The sequence below is a fragment of the Callorhinus ursinus genome, unplaced genomic scaffold, assembly GCF_003265705.2.
Source record: "Callorhinus ursinus isolate GAN/ISIS: 27379988/994484 unplaced genomic scaffold, GSC_fseal_2.0 scaffold28, whole genome shotgun sequence".
Taxonomy (NCBI): domain Eukaryota; kingdom Metazoa; phylum Chordata; class Mammalia; order Carnivora; family Otariidae; genus Callorhinus; species Callorhinus ursinus.
The window spans coordinates 17,132,711-17,149,060 of NW_027397090.1; the positions used below are offsets into that span (position 1 = coordinate 17,132,711).

Below are 16,350 nucleotides of genomic sequence, written 5' to 3' on the forward strand. Positions count from 1 at the left end.
CTCATTCATTACCAGAGTAAGTGATGGAAAATGCTCACCAGTGTTCCTTAATTTTGTTTTAATTTTCATTTTTCCAGATATATGCATCATTCCTTTAAGATTCTGTCATCTGTTTTAGGTGACAGCCCAAGAGCAGTGCTTCATGAATACACACTTTCTCATGATGAATATGCGTGGATTCTCACTGTTTGAATGCTGCATGTGCTGTAGGCCAGTGTTTCATAGTTATATAATTTAGAAAAGTCTGTTGGAAAAATCTTAAAATTGAGACCATTCCCCTGATGAATTTCTTTTGATAAATTGTAAAAAGATGTCCCATATTCCAGTTCAGTAATAGAATGCTACCAGGTTGGAGAAGGCAGACTTGAGAATGTGACCAATGAACCAGTCTTCTGTAGTGTATTTTCCCAAGGGAGTTTGTACTGATTTGGAAGATAAGTTGTGTGTGTGTGTGTGTGTGTGTGTGTGTGTGTGTGTGTGTGTGTGTGTTTTACAAGATTTATAATCTGGAACTTTTTTTATGAACGATGAGAAATAAAATTTTCTTGAAATTTATTTCCATTTTATAGTTTTTATCTTTTTACTAATTATACCACATTTTTTGGCATGGGTAGGCTTTCTAAATAACCTTATACTCTGGTTTCGGGAAATAATTTTTTTTTTCAATTTCTATTTTCAGATAACAAAATGCCCAGCTTTTGAATATTTTCTACTTAGACGTTTATCTTTTATTTGAAAGTGAACTAAAATATTGTGGTTTCATCCAATTTGGAACAAATTTTTTGGTGTCCATTTTTCAGGTAGTTCATAGATGTTTTTTCATTCTCTTTCATGTAAGGTTCTCTTGTTCCATATTAATTCTTCTTTTAAAAAAGGACAGTAGGGGGGGGTGCCTGGTGGCTTAGTCGGTTAAGCGTCTGCCTTCAGCTCAGGTCATGATCCCGAAGTCCTGGGATCGAGCCCTGCATCGGGCTCCCTGCTTAGTGGGGAGCCTGCTTCTCCCTCTCCCTCTCCTGCTCCCCCTGCTTGTGCTCTCTCTCTTTCTGTCAAATAAATAAAATCTTTTAAAAAATAAAAAAGGACAGTAAGTAAAAACAACAGTTCTTGGAAGAAATACAAATAAATGTGAGCAAATGAAAAATACTCGGGCCTCACTAAGAATTGGTGAAATTGGGCAAGGAGGTTTCGCCTGTCCGATGAGGGAACATTTTTCACAGTTAATAACCAGTGCCAGTACTGATCTGTATACTGAAACAGGCCCTCCTGGGGAGGGCCTCCCCTCTTTGGGGAGAATGCCAACTGAGGGTAAATGGGCTGCAGAGTTCTTACATGTCTCTACTCTTGTAGTGTATCTGGGGTTGGGGTGCTGTCTTTAGAAGAGAATCCCAAGTGGTGTTAAAGATTAGAAGATAGTCACAATGTGATGTAAAAAAGCAAAAGGAGGGAAACAGCGTTGGGGAAGGAGTTAGTATATGGTATATCCACAGGGAGAATAGTATATCTCCATTGAAATCGTGTTTTCAGTAATTATTAATTAAAATAATTTTTGTTAAACTCTGGTCGTAACACTGTTGCAGTAAAATCCTGATTTGAACAGTCATTTATAAAGACACGTATTTACAAGAAAGACAGCGGGTAGTGTAACTAGCTAATCTGTTAAAAATTTTATGTACTTTCCCATTTCCCAAGATTCCTACATTGAGTATTTTTAAGTCATAATAAAAATACTTCATTTTGGAAAGGTAGGGAGAGGCTCACCTCTCCTCACGTGCTCACCCGTGACCCCCAGCAGACCCATGGCATTCAGGTTGGAGTTAAGAACAGAGTGAAGGGCGCCTGGGTGGCTCAGTTGGTTAAGCGACTGCCTCCGGCTCAGGTCATGGTCCTGGAGTCCCGGGATCGAGTCCCACATCGGGCTCCCTGCTCAGCGGGGAGTCTGCTTCTCCCTCTGACCCTCCCCCCTCTCATGTGCTCTCTCTCTCTCACTCTCTCTCTCAAATAAATAAATAAAATCTTTTTAAAAAAAAAGAACAGAGTGAAGATGGCCAAGCAAACTCGGTGGCGTATACTTCTGCATACTTCAACAGACACTTTTCTGAGCATTACGGCTGTGGTTCTAAAATGTCCTGATTAGAAGCTTAGAGGCAAGAAACCTTTGAGTAGGAAGATGGTGCCAACTTTACCTAAGGATCTCAGTATTTTTTCAGCCTTGCACACCTGAAGCACCTACAAATTCACCAGTGTGAGTGGTTTATTATTAGTGACTTGCCATCAGTGGGGTGCAGGAAGGTTATGTGTTGTTTGAAATAGGCCTTCCGCCACCACCTCAGACATGCCTGGATGAGGTCATGGTTGAGTTGTACTTGACCCAGTAGTTAGGAAGGAGAGGATTTTATCTGCTGTTTGGTAGATGGAGAGCAGGGTTTGTTTAACTTTTTATCATAGAAAATTTCAGGCACTTTCAAAGGAAGTACAGTAGTACAAGAAGCCCCCGTGCCCTTTTCCCAGCTTTGTTATCAACATTCTGCCATTCTTGTGTCATCTGAGCCTCGGCCAAACTCCCTGCCCCATCTCTGTGATGATTGCCATCATCACTGCAGTTCTATTTTAGGTAAACTTTGTAGACATTGAAGTGAGCAAATCCTAGCCATACATTTTGACCAGTGAATAACCCAGGTATCATGGCCCTGTTGTGACCTAAAATGTGCCCATCTCCCCAGAAATTTCCCTTGGGCTCCTTCTCAGTCATTCTGGGTTTGGAGGGCTTTGTTTGTTTCAGTATTCTCAGAGTGCTTAAATTGTGTGCATGCGTGTGTGTGGTCACCTTGTTGATTGTGTGAACTGAAAAACATCAGAGAAGAAAGCACTGTTCTTTGTCTCAAAATAACAGGGTACAAAACGTTGACCTTGAAACTCACCCAGACTGTCTATTTGTTTACTTACTCAGATGAATAGATCTTGTCAGGTGGAGGGCTAGGGAGCATCTAACAGATTCTGCATTTGGAGTGGAATTTAAAGTGTCTTTTTTTTTTTTCCCTTTTACAAGAATCCTCGCAAGGCTCGGGTCACACGACGTTTCATTGTAGTGGAAGGGCTGTATATGAACACTGGAACTCTTTGTCCTCTTCCAGAACTGGTAAGCAACCACGTTTACTCAGTATTTTAGGACTTGGACCATGGGGCAGCTATGCTATTTGTTTATGAGCACTTCTTTTTTTTTATTATGTTAGTCTCTATACAGATCATTAGTTTTTGATGTGTTCCGTGATTCATTGTTGGCGTATAACACCCACTGCTCCACGCAGAATGTGCCCTCTTTCATACCCATCACCAGGCTAACCCATCCCCCAGCCCCCCTCCCCTCTAGAACCCTCAGTTTGTTTCTCAGAGTCCATCGTCTCTCATGGTTTGTCTCTCCCTCCGATTTCCCCCCCTTCAGTTTTCCCTTCCTTCTCCTAATGTCCTCCATGCTATTACTTATGTTCCACAAATAAGTGAAACCATATGATAACTGACTTTCTCTGCTAGACTTATTTCAGTTAGCATAATCTCCTCCAGTCCCATCCATGTTGATGTAAAAGTTGGGTATTCATCCTTTCTGATGGCTGAGTAATATTCCATTGTATATACGGACCACATCTTCTTTATCCATTCATCTGCTGAAGGGCATCTCGGCTCTTTCCGCAGTTTGGCTATTGTGGACATTGCTGCTATGAATATTGGGGTGCATGTGGCCCTTCTTTTCACTGCATCTGTATCTTTGGGGTAAATACCCAGTAGTGCAATTGCTGGATCACAGGGTAGCTCTATTTTTAATTTTTTGAGGCACCTCCACACTGTTTTCCAAAGTGGCTGTACCAACTTGCATTCCCACCAACAGTGTAAGAGGGTTGCCCTTTCTCCACAACCTCTCCAACATTTGTTGTTTCTTGCCCTGTCAATTTTTGCCATTCTAACTGGTGTACGGTGGTATCTCAGTGTGGTTTTGATTTGAATTTCCCTGATGGCTAATGATGATGAACATTTTTTCATGTGTCTGTTAGCCATTTGTATGTCTTCTTTGGAGAAGTGTCTGTTCTATGTGCACTTCTTTTTTTTTTTTAAGTTGTTTTTTTTTTAAGATTTTATTTATTTACTTGAGAGAGAGAGCACATGAGAGGGGGGAGGGTCAGAGGGAGAAGCAGACTCCCTGCCGAGCAGGGAGCCCGACGCGGGACTCGATCCAGGGACTCCGGGATCATGACCTGAGCCGAAGGCAGTCGCTTAACCAACTGAGCCACCGAGGCGCCCCTGTGTGCACTTCTAATGTCTTAACGTCTGCATTGCTTTGCACAACAGGTACCATAAGTACATTCTGACTGTATCAGGAAGGTAAATTAACATTACATGCCGACCCTGGTCTTTAAAGAATAATCAAGGCTCAGCTTTTTAAAACCAACTTTATTGAGGTGTAATTGACATACAAATAAAATACATTTAAGTGTACAGTTTTTTTGTTTTAAAGATTTTTATTTTGAGAACAAAAGAAAGCACAAGCGGTGGGGAGGGGCAGAGGGAAAGGGAGAAGCAAGGAGCCTGACAGGGGGGCTCGATCTGAGGACCATGAGATTATGACCTGAGCCAAAGACAGATGCTTAACCAACTGAGCCACCCAGGTGCCCCAAAACAGCTTTTTTAACAGGAAAAGCAATATACTGTTTTTAGAAACCATGACTGTTGCAATTTCTTTTTCATGGAGGTGAAGTTCACATAAGATTAAATTAGCCATTTTAGAGAGTACGGTTCTGGCATTTAGCACAGGCACCGTGTTACACAACCGTCAACTATCTGGTTTTCTCCCCAATAAGACCCCTGTCCACTAAACAGTCACTCCCCATTTTCCCCTGCCTTGTAGCCCCTAGCAACCACCAATCTTTCTGTCTCTATGGATTTACCTATTCTGGATATTCCTGATAAATGGCATCGTATCATCTATGACCTTTTGTATCTGGCTTCCTCTGCTCCCCATGTTTTCGTAGTTCATCCAGTTTGTAGCAAGTATCAGTCCTTCATTCCCTTTTAATGCCAAGCCATAGTCCCTCGTGTGGACGTGTTGCATTGTTGATCTGTTGATGGAGATTTGGATTGTTCCCGCTTTCTGGCTGTTGTTGTAAGTTGCCATGAACATTTGTGTACAAGTCTTTGTTTGAATCCCTGTTTTCAGTTTTCCATGTATATTCCTGGCCGTACAATTGCTGGATCGAAGGTAAATCTGTGTTTAACTTACTGAGGACCTGCCAGACTTTTTTCCCCAGTGGCTGCACCATTTTACATCCCCACCAGCAGCAGGGAGGGTTCCAGTTTCTCTACTGCCTCACCGGCACTCAGTTGTTTTTGTCAATTTCTCCCACCCTGGTAGGTGTGAAGCACGTGGTTTTTATTTGCATTTCCCAAAAGACTAATGATGTTGAGCCTCTTTTCCTTTATTTGTTGGCCATTTGTATATCTTTGAAGAAATGTCTTTAGAAGTCTTTTGACCATTTTTTAGATTGGGTTGTTTGTCTTTTTCTTGTTAAGTTCTTTACATGTTTTGGATTCTAGACCCTCACCAGATTCATGATTTGCAAATATTTTCTCTAATTTTGTAGGTTGTCTTGTCATTTCTTTGATTGGTGTCCTTTGATGCACTGAAGTTTTTAATTTTGATGAAGTCTAATTTATCTAGTTTTTTGTTGTTGCTTGTGCTTTTGGTGTCATATCTAAGAAATTTGTTGTCAAATCCAGAGTCATGAAGATAATACCGCTGTTTTCTTCTAAGAGGTTTATAGTTTTAGCTTTGTTTTAGGTATCTAATCCATTTTGGTTTTTTGTTTGTTTGTTTTAAGATTTTATTTATTTATTAGAGAGAGCACAGAGGGAGAGTGAGAGGCAGAAGCAGACTCCCCGCTGAGCAGAGAGCCTGATGCTGGGTTTGATCCCAGGACCCTGAGATCATGACCTGAGCTAAAGGCAGACACCTAACCGACTGAGCCACCCAGGTGCCCCCTCTGATCCATTTTGACTTAATTTTTGTATGTGCTGTGAGGGATATGTCCACTTTCATTCTTTTGCGTGTGGTTTCAGGTTGTCCCTATACCATTTGTTGAAGACACTGTTGTTTTCCACTGAATGGTTCTAGTCCATTGATCATACAGAGATGGGCTATATTTTAGGACTCGAGTCTGTTCCATGTGTCTGTATGTCTAGCCTTATGCCAGTATCATACCATCTCAATTACTGTAGCTTTATAGTAAATTTTGAAATCAAGACATGTGAGTTCTGGGGCGCCTGGCTGGCTCAGTTGTTGGGCGTCTGCCTTCGGCTCGGGTCATGGTCCTGGGGTCCTGGGATCGAGCCCCGCATCAGGCTCCCTGCTCGGTGGGGGGCCTGCTTCTCCCTCTCCCACTCCCCCTGCTTGTGTTCCCTCTCTCTCTGTATCTCTCTCTGTCAAATAAATAAAATCTTTAAAAAAAAAAAAAAAAAAAAGACATGTGAGTTCTCCAACTTTGTTCTTTTTTAAGATTGTTTTTGCTTATTTGGGGTCCCTGGAGATTCCATTTGAAGTTTAGGATCAGCTTTTCTATTTGTGTAAAAAAAAAAATTCCATTGAAATTTGGATAGGGATTGTATTGAATCAGGATTGTATTGAATCTGTAGATTGCTTTAGGAAATATTTCCATCTTAATGATATTAAGTCTGAATCCATGAACACAGAAGTATTTCCATTTATTTAGATCTTCTTTAATTTCTTTCAGTAGTGTTTTGTGGTTTTCACTGTACAGGTCTGACATCTCTTTGGTTAAATTCATTCCTTAGTATTTTATTCTTTTTGATGATGTTACAGATGGACTTGTTTTAGGGGTTGTTAACTGCTAGTTTATAGAAATACAACTGATTTTGAGGGGTTTCTTATTTTTTATTTTATTTTTATTATTTTTTTAAGATTTTATTTTTAATGTAACCTCTACACCCAACATGGGGGCTCAAACTCACAACCCCTGAGATCAACAGTTACATGCTCCACCAGCTGAGCCAGGCAGGCACCCCTGATTTTGTGTATCATGGAATATTCTATATATAAACTCCTGTAATCTATGAATAGAGATAGTTTTACTTCTTCCTTTCCAATTTGGATGTCTTTTATTTCTTTTTCTTTCCTGATTGTTCTGGCTAGAACCTCCCATACAGTGTTGACTAGGAGTGGCAAGAGGGGGAAGCTTTTCAGGCTGCCACCATTGAGTATGATATTAGCTGTGTGTTTTCCATCAATGCCCTTCATCAGGTTGAGGAGGTTCCCCCCCTTGTCCTAATATGTTGAGGTTTGGATTTTGTCAAATGCTTTTTCTGTATCAGTTGATGAATTGATCATGTGTTTTCCTTCAACCTATTAATATGGTTGATTTTCCTATGTTGAACCACCCTTGCATTCAGCCACTAAAACTTGAATCTGTGAGTTCATCAATTGAATGAAGATTCAGAATAAGGATTTCATATCTTGTTTTTGAAGTTTTTCACTGTTTCTTGAGGAAATCTAAATACATCTTAAATATCACTGAAAGAGATATATTTGTTTTCCTCTTCTTCTTATTTTCATGTCAAAGACTGATAGAAGCATATGGGGGTGATAGTGGGCCAGAAGATACCAGAATTGCATATTTAGGACTATGATAGTAAAACAGTACTGGTGGACAGATAATACAGCCAAGCCATGAAACAAAATATAAAGTGTAAGGAACAGATCAAGTATATATTAGCATTGAGTATGTAAAGATTATAGAATACAAATTAGGGTTTGACTTTGGGATTTCTGTTTTGTTTCACTGATTGTCTGTTTGTGTACCAGTACTGTCATAATATTATTAAAAATTTTCTAAAACATGATTTTTAAAAAATATCTCATTCCTATAATGTTTCATACATATTATTGGATGGAAAACAGTGTTGAAAAGATAGACTTCTCCCCAAATTAGCTTATTCATTATTAATAAAAATCCATATAAATTTAGTGGTTGATAATCACTGTACTTTAATTCACTTGTGATGTTGATCACGTTCATACCATTTAGGGATAAATCAATTAAACATTGAGGGGGGAAGCTGTATACAGGCTTGCATATGTTCAGTTTCCCACTTGTGTAAACAAAAAAGTAACATGAAATAATTAGAAGAACCTAAGATAAATATACATCTAAACCTTTGCTGGGAAAAGACTTTCTTATAAGACCAAAAGCAAAGAGAAAAACAGATTGAAAAGCGTATTAATGAAAGCTTTTTCTGAATTAAAAAAAATGCCATGAATTCAAATTAAAACACACTGCCACTGAGGGAAGAACGATACACATTTTCTCAGGAGTTTTATGTGTAATCAAACCAGTATTTAACAGAGATTACATGTCGTCATTCGTATCTTAATATTTCTGTCTTTAAAAATTGGCATTGTGCTGTCTACATTACTGAGTTAACTTCAGAGCATCTGAAGTACAGCCTCTCTTCGTCCTCATGGTTCTGTTGACCGTTGAACAGTGCAGGGCTTGGGGCACTGACTCCCCACGCAGTTCAGAGTCCACATAACTCTTGATTCCCCAAAAACTTAACTACTAATAGTCTCCTGTTGACTAGAAACCCTATCCATAACATAAACAGCTGATGAACACATATTTTGTCGGTCATATGTGTTCTACATCCTTAAAGTAAGCTAGAGAAAAGCAGATGTTAAGAAAATCGTAAGGAAGGAAAAATACATGTACAGTGCTGGACTGTCTTTATTGAAAAAAATCCACATCTCAGCAGACCTGTGCAGTTCAAACCTGTGTTGTTCAAGGGCCACCTGTAGTTATGTTCTAGAAAGTGCACGTACATAGTCGTGGGCTGTAAGTTTATAGGCTGTAAATACTGAACTATGGCTCCTAGGGCACATGTAGTTTGTTCTCTGCAAGCCTCTGGTCACAGCATTTTCATCACTCGCTCAGTACCTAACCTCGTTTTATGTGTTTTTTGTTCAAAGACATTTTATTTAACACATATTGGGGAGTTTTTTTGTTTCTATTATTACTTTTTTAAAGATTTTATTTATTTGTGAGAGAGAGAGAGAAAGCACAAGCAGAGGGAGGGGCAAAGGGAGAAGCAGGCTTCCCACTGAGTAGGGAGCCTGACGTGGGGCTCAATCCCAGGACCCTGGGATCATGACCTGAGCTGAAGGCAGACGCTTAACTGACTGAGCCACCCAGGCGCCCCAATTTAACACATAGTGTCGATTCATTCACATTGAGCTCAGGGCGGTCAGCACTGTAACTCATGCTTGAAATACAGCTGATCTAACACAACTGTTGTCTCTGTAAGACACATCGTAGCCGTCTGGCACTTAAGAACACTAGACGGCACTTCAACGCTGTGCTTGGGGCCCTCCTAAAAAAAATCGCCAGCAGAGAGCACAAAATGCAAAAAACAAGTGTCCTTCAGGGCTTCTTTATTAAGAAGGACAAAGAAGTAATAAAGAAGCCCTGAAGGACACTTGTTTACAGTATGAGCTGAAGCAGTAGTCAGACTTAGCTGGGAATGTGCAAGGATTTTGCCCCCCTACACTATGCCGTGTGTGCTGATTGCAGAGAGACTTTAGCAGGTGGGCAGATGCACAAGTACAAATCCACCAGTATTGAGGATCAACTGTACATGCTTTTTTTTTTTCCTTCTTATTTTAGGTTTAGGTTTAGGTTTGTTCTTCCCAATATATTCTCTAGTGTGCTAATCATCAGTAATTTAAAGTTGTGTTTTGTTTACCACTTAGGTTAAGTTAAAATACAAATACAAAGCAAGAATCTTTCTGGAGGAAAGCCTTTCGTTCGGAGTCCTGGGGGAGCATGGTCGAGGAGTCACTGAACATTTCGGAATCAGTGTAAGTTCTCCTACTCCAGGACATTTCCTTGTATAGAAAACATGCAGTCCCATCCTGCCGGACATGTTTCATGGGCACAAGACGGCGTTCCTCATCAGTGTGCAGGGTCATGCAGCTTTGGGGTGTGTCATTTCGCTGAGCCCGTAGAGGATCAGGTCAGCCAGACCACAGGCCTGTCTTCCTTCAAAACCTGTAAACTCACAGTGGCTACTCAAAAGAATTGTGGTCTGTTTACTTGGTATCATTTGATCTTGGCTTTCAATATCTCTTCTCTAGAAATGTGTTTTTCTTAAAATCAGTAAGAAGTCCCTAAATTAGTCCTTTAGAAAATATTATGATGGCAGTGAATGTTGTTCTTTCTAGTATTTATAGTTCTGAGTCCTCTGTTATTTCTGTGTATGGAGTATTAGACAGTCATGACTTCTTTAGAGAGTCAGAAACAATGCTGGCACAGGTTATGCAAAGCCTCAAGGTTCCAGACAACTGGAATGAGTTGGTCATGTGTTCTCTTGCTGATGGGAAATGAGCCCCAACGGCCCCCAGTCTTAATGGTTTGTGCCCCTGGAGCCTGTCAGGGAGGAGCAACGTCAGCCTATTCACAGGACCTGTCTTCACCCACCACCGTGTAACCTGTTGAGCTGAGGGAATTTTTCTGCAAATCCTGTGCATAATAGTTTTGCAACCTATGTTAAAAAGTTGAACTAAAGAACATGAAAATCACCTTAGATTATCTATATCCCACTACCAATATGGTCTAGAGAAAAATGGAGAGCAAAACAAATATCACAAGAAGTTAGACCGACACATACTCCTCAAAGACAGACTGATATTTGGTGATTAAATGCACTAAGGAAAAGTGCAGAATATATGGACCTTATTTGGATCCTGATTCCAGCGCATACTACAGAAAACAAGCTTTGTGAGACAGATATTTGAACACTGATTATTTGATGATATTAAGAAATTTTTCATTTTTTAGGTGTGATAATAGTTTTGTGATTATGTTTTTGAAAGTGTCCATATCCTTTAGAAATGCACACTGAAAAACTTATAGATGAAACCATATGAAGTCTGGGATTTGCTCCAAAGAAATAATGAGGGCAGCAGGGAGCTATACAAGGTAATGGATTGTCCATGAGCTGATAATTACTGAATCTGGTGATGAGAATTGTTTACTCTGTTCTCTCTACTTTTGTATATGACTGAAATTTTTCATAATAAAAGATTTTTTTAAAAAAGAGTGCACAGATTTCCTTGTTGGGTCTGTGGACCATTTAGAAACCCCCAGCTGTGCTTGGACCAGTTGTCATCACGGCCTTCAGTAAGTGATTTTGAATGGCTGCTGTGTGCCCAGGATGCACTTGGTGCTGGTTCTGGTGCTGGTGCTGGAGCTGGAGCCGGTGTCAGTGCCAGTGCTGGAGCTGGTGCTGGTGCAGAAGGTGAGGGTCAGCGGAGCACTGAGTTGAGAAGATGGGCAGGACTCAGAAGCCCACGGGTACACAGTAATTGATTTTATTTTTGAAAAGTCGAAAGGTAAATTGAATGTAGGGATAAAAATGCTCAAAACTGCGATAGATTTGTATTTCTCTCAAGTACCTTTTGGGGGAAGGCCAGCTGGACACTGTTTAAGCAAGAAAATGATCTTATTTTGTACCTCTGAATATTTTTAGTATGAAGCAGTTTTGGATTTCATTTTCTTTTAATTTCTCTCTCTCCTACTGCTGTAAATTGTGTGTGCATAATGAAATCGCCAAAAAGTGTAAAGTGAGACCCTTTCAGAGGTACACTTTGACACATCTGTCCTTGTAGCGATAAATTTTGTTTGGTTTACCCTTTACTTGCATGTAGGTAGTGTGTTTGAACTGAGATGTTGACATGATCAGGGCTGAAATTTTGTCTGCAGGCTTGACATGGTTTTTATTTTTTCTTTAAATTGAGGAATAACTACTACTGTCCCACTTTTTTGCAGATTGATGACATTGATCTTATCAGTGCCAACATGGAGAATTCCCTCGCTTCTATTGGAGGTTTCTGCTGTGGCCGATCTTTTGTGATTGACCATCAGGTGGGTTCATTTTGAAAAACAAAAGCAGAAAGTGAAACCAGTTGTTCCACTGGTCATGCTAAGAAGTTACTCAGCATGTAACTTCCAATTACAGAATTTCATTCTGACCTAGTTTACCACAATTTTTATTTAAAAGTTGATCTGTTAGAATCACTCAGAATATTTACATTTGAAATTATCTCCCTTTTTAAAAAAGTCTTATTTGTGTTACAAGTATAACTTGTATACACGTGTGGATCTTACCACCTTACCATTTGTACACACTGTATGGAGGTGTTGCAGATCTGGTGCCTTTAGATTTTTTAGCCAAAAAAAGAAGCATATTTATATCTTTAACTTGTTCGTTTCTTCTTAGCGACTTTCCGGCCAGGGATACTGCTTTTCAGCTTCGTTACCCCCCCTGTTGGCTGCCGCTGCGATCGAGGCTCTCAACATTATGGAGGAGAATCCAGGTATAATCTTCTGAACCCAGGACACCAGGCATCACAGTGACGTCAGCCAGGCTGCTGGCGTGCTTTTGGAGTAATTAGCTGGAGGGAAAGTGTTGACCACACAGAGCTGTGCCTCTGAATGACATTACCTGGAGTTTATAGGGAGAATGGCAGTAAAGACATCGTCCTGCCTCAGGAATTCAGTGGAGAGCTTCTTTCCTCCCAGGAGACAAGCCAGAGCCAAAGTGGCGCTGGCTCCCAGGATGGGCAGCGATGCCAGGAGGAGGAGTCAGCTCTGGGCTGGCTAGTTGTCATTGGAGAAGTTAGCTGAAGTGTGCTGCTGATTCTCGGTACATATAATTTGAAGCTTATCCGGTTTTTTTCCTCAGCCTTTGACTCATGAGTTGGTACTAAAGCCAAACCCAGTTACCAACTGTTAAAGCTTCCTTAATGGGCCAATTTGACTAAATTTCAAATGTGCCTTTTGGCTGTGATAGCACTCCTCACAAAGCCTAAAACAGAAATGAAAAGCAAGCCTTACTTGGTATTTCTAAATTTAGAATTTTTAAAATTTCTAAATTCTTAACGGTTTTAATTCAGAGAATCAGGAAATGTGAATGTTTCTGGGTGCACATTCATATGCTTGCTTGTGAGAAGGCCTGGCACTCCTGCCTCTTGCTTAGATGTTTTAGTTTTTTAATTGTCCATGAATAAAGTGAAAATATCAAGGAAAAGGTAGTAAACATTACTACAGTGTCTTTTACCCAGTTGTTAAGGGTCCAGAAATAAGTAATATATTTATACCCTTTTATTAGCCAGATTATTTGTATAACCTGGTGAGAACAAGAGCCATTGTTTTGTTGTGGAAAACCTCATCCCAGATTCTGCTGAAAGTGGGTGAGGAGCTACCGGGACGTATGTGCCAAAGACCAGGGCTTGGGCCTTTGGAAGTGTTCCTGTCTGTGTGCTAGTAGTCTGTAGGAGGATTTACAACATTTTAAATTGATGAACTTGAACTTTAAAAATCTTTAAAAATATTTTTAGATTAGTAATATCAGATCTTCCAGATGTACTATCAAGTGCATTTCTTTTCATACAGGTATTTTTTTAGTGTTGAAGGAAAAGTGCGAACGAATTCATAAAGCTTTACAAGGGTAAGTTTTATATATTTTCAACCAACTTAAAGTTTATCTCTACCACATTTAAACAACTAGTGAAAAGTTTTGAATATCACCTCTTTGGTTTTGAGTATATTTAATAGGCTTGGATCAGTTTGACTGAATTACAACTAAGAGAGGAGAAACTCCATTCAGTCAGATTTGTCTATGGGCTTGAAGCCAGAACATCCATTTTGTGGTTGAAGAACCATGACTGTTTTTCTAAAAAGAATACAAGCTCACCAGTAATATAGCAGTACCTACAGCACAAAACATGCTACCACCAGAAGTAACTCGGGTGAACATGGGAGAATCTCTCCACATCTGTACAGATGAAATGATACCATTATATGTTACGAAATTAGGTGACAGCAGGTTCATACTGGCCATACTCTTTAGAAAATTACTGTTTTATTTTAAATTAATATAAGAAAAACAGGTGAAACTGAAATGAACCTTTCGAGTTTTTACTTGCGTTTGTCTTAACTACACAAGAGTAGCTCTTTAAGATTGCTCTGGAAATGGAGGAAAATTTCAGGTTGGTGACAGCTTCAGGCAGATTCCTGGTCTTACAGAAAGTGATCTCACGTTGCCCGAGGTATTTCCTTTTGCCTTACTTAAGGTGGAAATATGTCTTTTCAATCATGAAAGTCCTACCTATTGACAGATGTGGGAACTCGAAGCTTCTCTAAAGGACAAGGACAGTGAGTGAATTAGCAGATCACAGCTGTTCCAGATAAAGTAGGGGCAGAAATAATTAAAGTTCTGGGTGTGTCTACATGATGGCAACAGAAGTTCTTCTTGCATGATTTATGGTTAGGAGATATTATTTGTGTTGGTACCAGTTACTTTGGTTTATAAAATAATAATATGCCAACACAGTACAGCGTGTTGGAATCACTAAATTCAGGAACACCAGCCTCAGGTGCCCTTCATTCTGTCTAGTGGTATTATTGTGTTCATCTTGTAAGCCCAGCCCTCCACCTTACCCACTCTTTCCACCTTTCTCCCCTCCCAGGTCCCCAGCCCCCTGTCTGCACTCCACCCACTGTTAGCAGACAGCCTGGCTTCATTGCTGTCACTCGGATTCCCGCATCTTCCCTCACAAATCTGTACACACACAGGCATCTGAACCAGTCTTCCCTCAAGTTACAGCTGAAGAAATGCCTTCTGCCATCATAGCTCTTCCCCTTCAAGGGCCCAGCGCCTCTGGCTGTCTCTTCTCTTTTGTCACCCTCTCTGGAGTCATTTGATTAGCATTGAGTACACTCCACCCTCTTGTCTCAACTGCTTCTTTCCCTTGAAGACCCCACCTTCTCCAGCTGCTAGCCAGTTGCCACTTCTCCTTGTAGCTGGTCTTCTCTGCAGTTTGCACTTTGTCCTCATGATCTGATATCCAGCAGCCCTTCCAAACTCCTTCTAGTGTTTTGTTTCATTCTGTTTATGATGCTATATATAAAAGTTCTATTATCTGAATAATGGTTCTCTCTTCCTTCCAGATTCTTAAACATCTTAGTAATTTTTCTTCTCTTATTGCATTGGTGTTGGTCGCTAACACGCTATTGACATTTTCTGTCATAGTAGTGATATACCTGTCATTCACAATATAAAAGCATTTCTTCATTAAGTATGAAATATACTATAAGTTTTCTGTAGGTGGTATTTATCAAATTATTCCTAGATTTGGAGGCTTTTTTAAAAATCATAGATTTGTCTTATGCTGAATTACATTGTCATAATTTTTCTGGTGTTAACTTATTCTTGTATTCTGGAGTAAAACCCTATTTGATTACAGTATTTTTTTCTGCGCTGTTCTGCAGCCTGGTTTATTGAGAGGTCTTAGTAGGATATGTTACATTTAAGGAAAGGAGACATAAATTATAGTGCTCACTGGTGGTTTGAAAGGCAGGTGCAGTTGGCTTCTGGCACCTCACATGATCCTTGACACACAGTAGTCATTCAGTAAAGCTTGGTGAATCCTAAATGTGCTTAAGTCATCAAATGTGCTACAAAGTGCTTTTTGTGCTAATTTCATTCTAAGGGAAAAGCACATCTTTCCAAGTGAAGCTAGCTAAACAGAGGCAGTCTAAAATGTTTAGCTCAGGGGTGCCTGGGTGGCTCAGTTGGTTAAGCGTCTGCCTTCAGCTCAGGTCATGATCCCAGGGTCCTGGGGTTGAGCCCCATGTTGGGCTCCCTGCTCAGCGGGGAGTCTGCTTCTCCCTCTGCCTGCCACTTTCCCTGCTCGTGGGTGCATTCTTTCTCTTTCTCAAAAAGATAAAAGCTTTTTTCTTTAATTTTAAAAAATTAAAAAATGTTGAGCTCAGTTTCAGATGGTCATTTATCACCATTTATAGCCTAGGAGATGAGTTAAAAAACTATTATTAGTATCAGATAAAAATGAACTTTAAGTGAACCTGACCTACAGTTCTCTTGACATCTGTAATAATCATTTGAAAATACAGGATTTTACCCCTAAAGAAATTTCTCTCCCTCCCTGAGAAGCTGCAGATGTCTGTGCTGTTAAATCCTAAGAACGATGAAAATAGTCATAATTCAAGTAAAACTTAACAGAAAACATGCAAATAAGAAGGGAACTATACAATCTAAACATACTTCTGATGGTCAGAATGCAATGTTTTTAATTAATATCAGAATTCATCCCTATAATTTATGGAAAACAAGATACAGCTAAAGACTGAAATAATAAACAAGGGAACATTATCAATAGTAAGTAGTCATGAAGGAAACAGTAGTAGGAAACAATGGTGTATACGCTTCCCTAGAGGA

The 16,350-nt window shown here is 39.9% G+C and overlaps 1 protein-coding gene across 2 annotated transcripts in view; it reads left to right on the top strand.

Moving 5' to 3' along the window:
* Nucleotides 1-16,350, top strand: part of SPTLC1 (serine palmitoyltransferase long chain base subunit 1) — a 58,748-nt gene that overhangs the window by 35,902 nt on the left and 6,496 nt on the right. For both annotated transcript variants that reach the window (XM_025891390.2, XM_025891595.2), the window contains exons 8-12: nucleotides 3,047-3,136; nucleotides 9,803-9,910; nucleotides 11,880-11,975; nucleotides 12,331-12,427; nucleotides 13,506-13,560. In XM_025891390.2, the coding sequence (XP_025747175.1) occupies nucleotides 3,047-3,136; nucleotides 9,803-9,910; nucleotides 11,880-11,975; nucleotides 12,331-12,427; nucleotides 13,506-13,560 (446 nt within the window). The remainder of the gene's footprint in view (nucleotides 1-3,046; nucleotides 3,137-9,802; nucleotides 9,911-11,879; nucleotides 11,976-12,330; nucleotides 12,428-13,505; nucleotides 13,561-16,350) is intronic.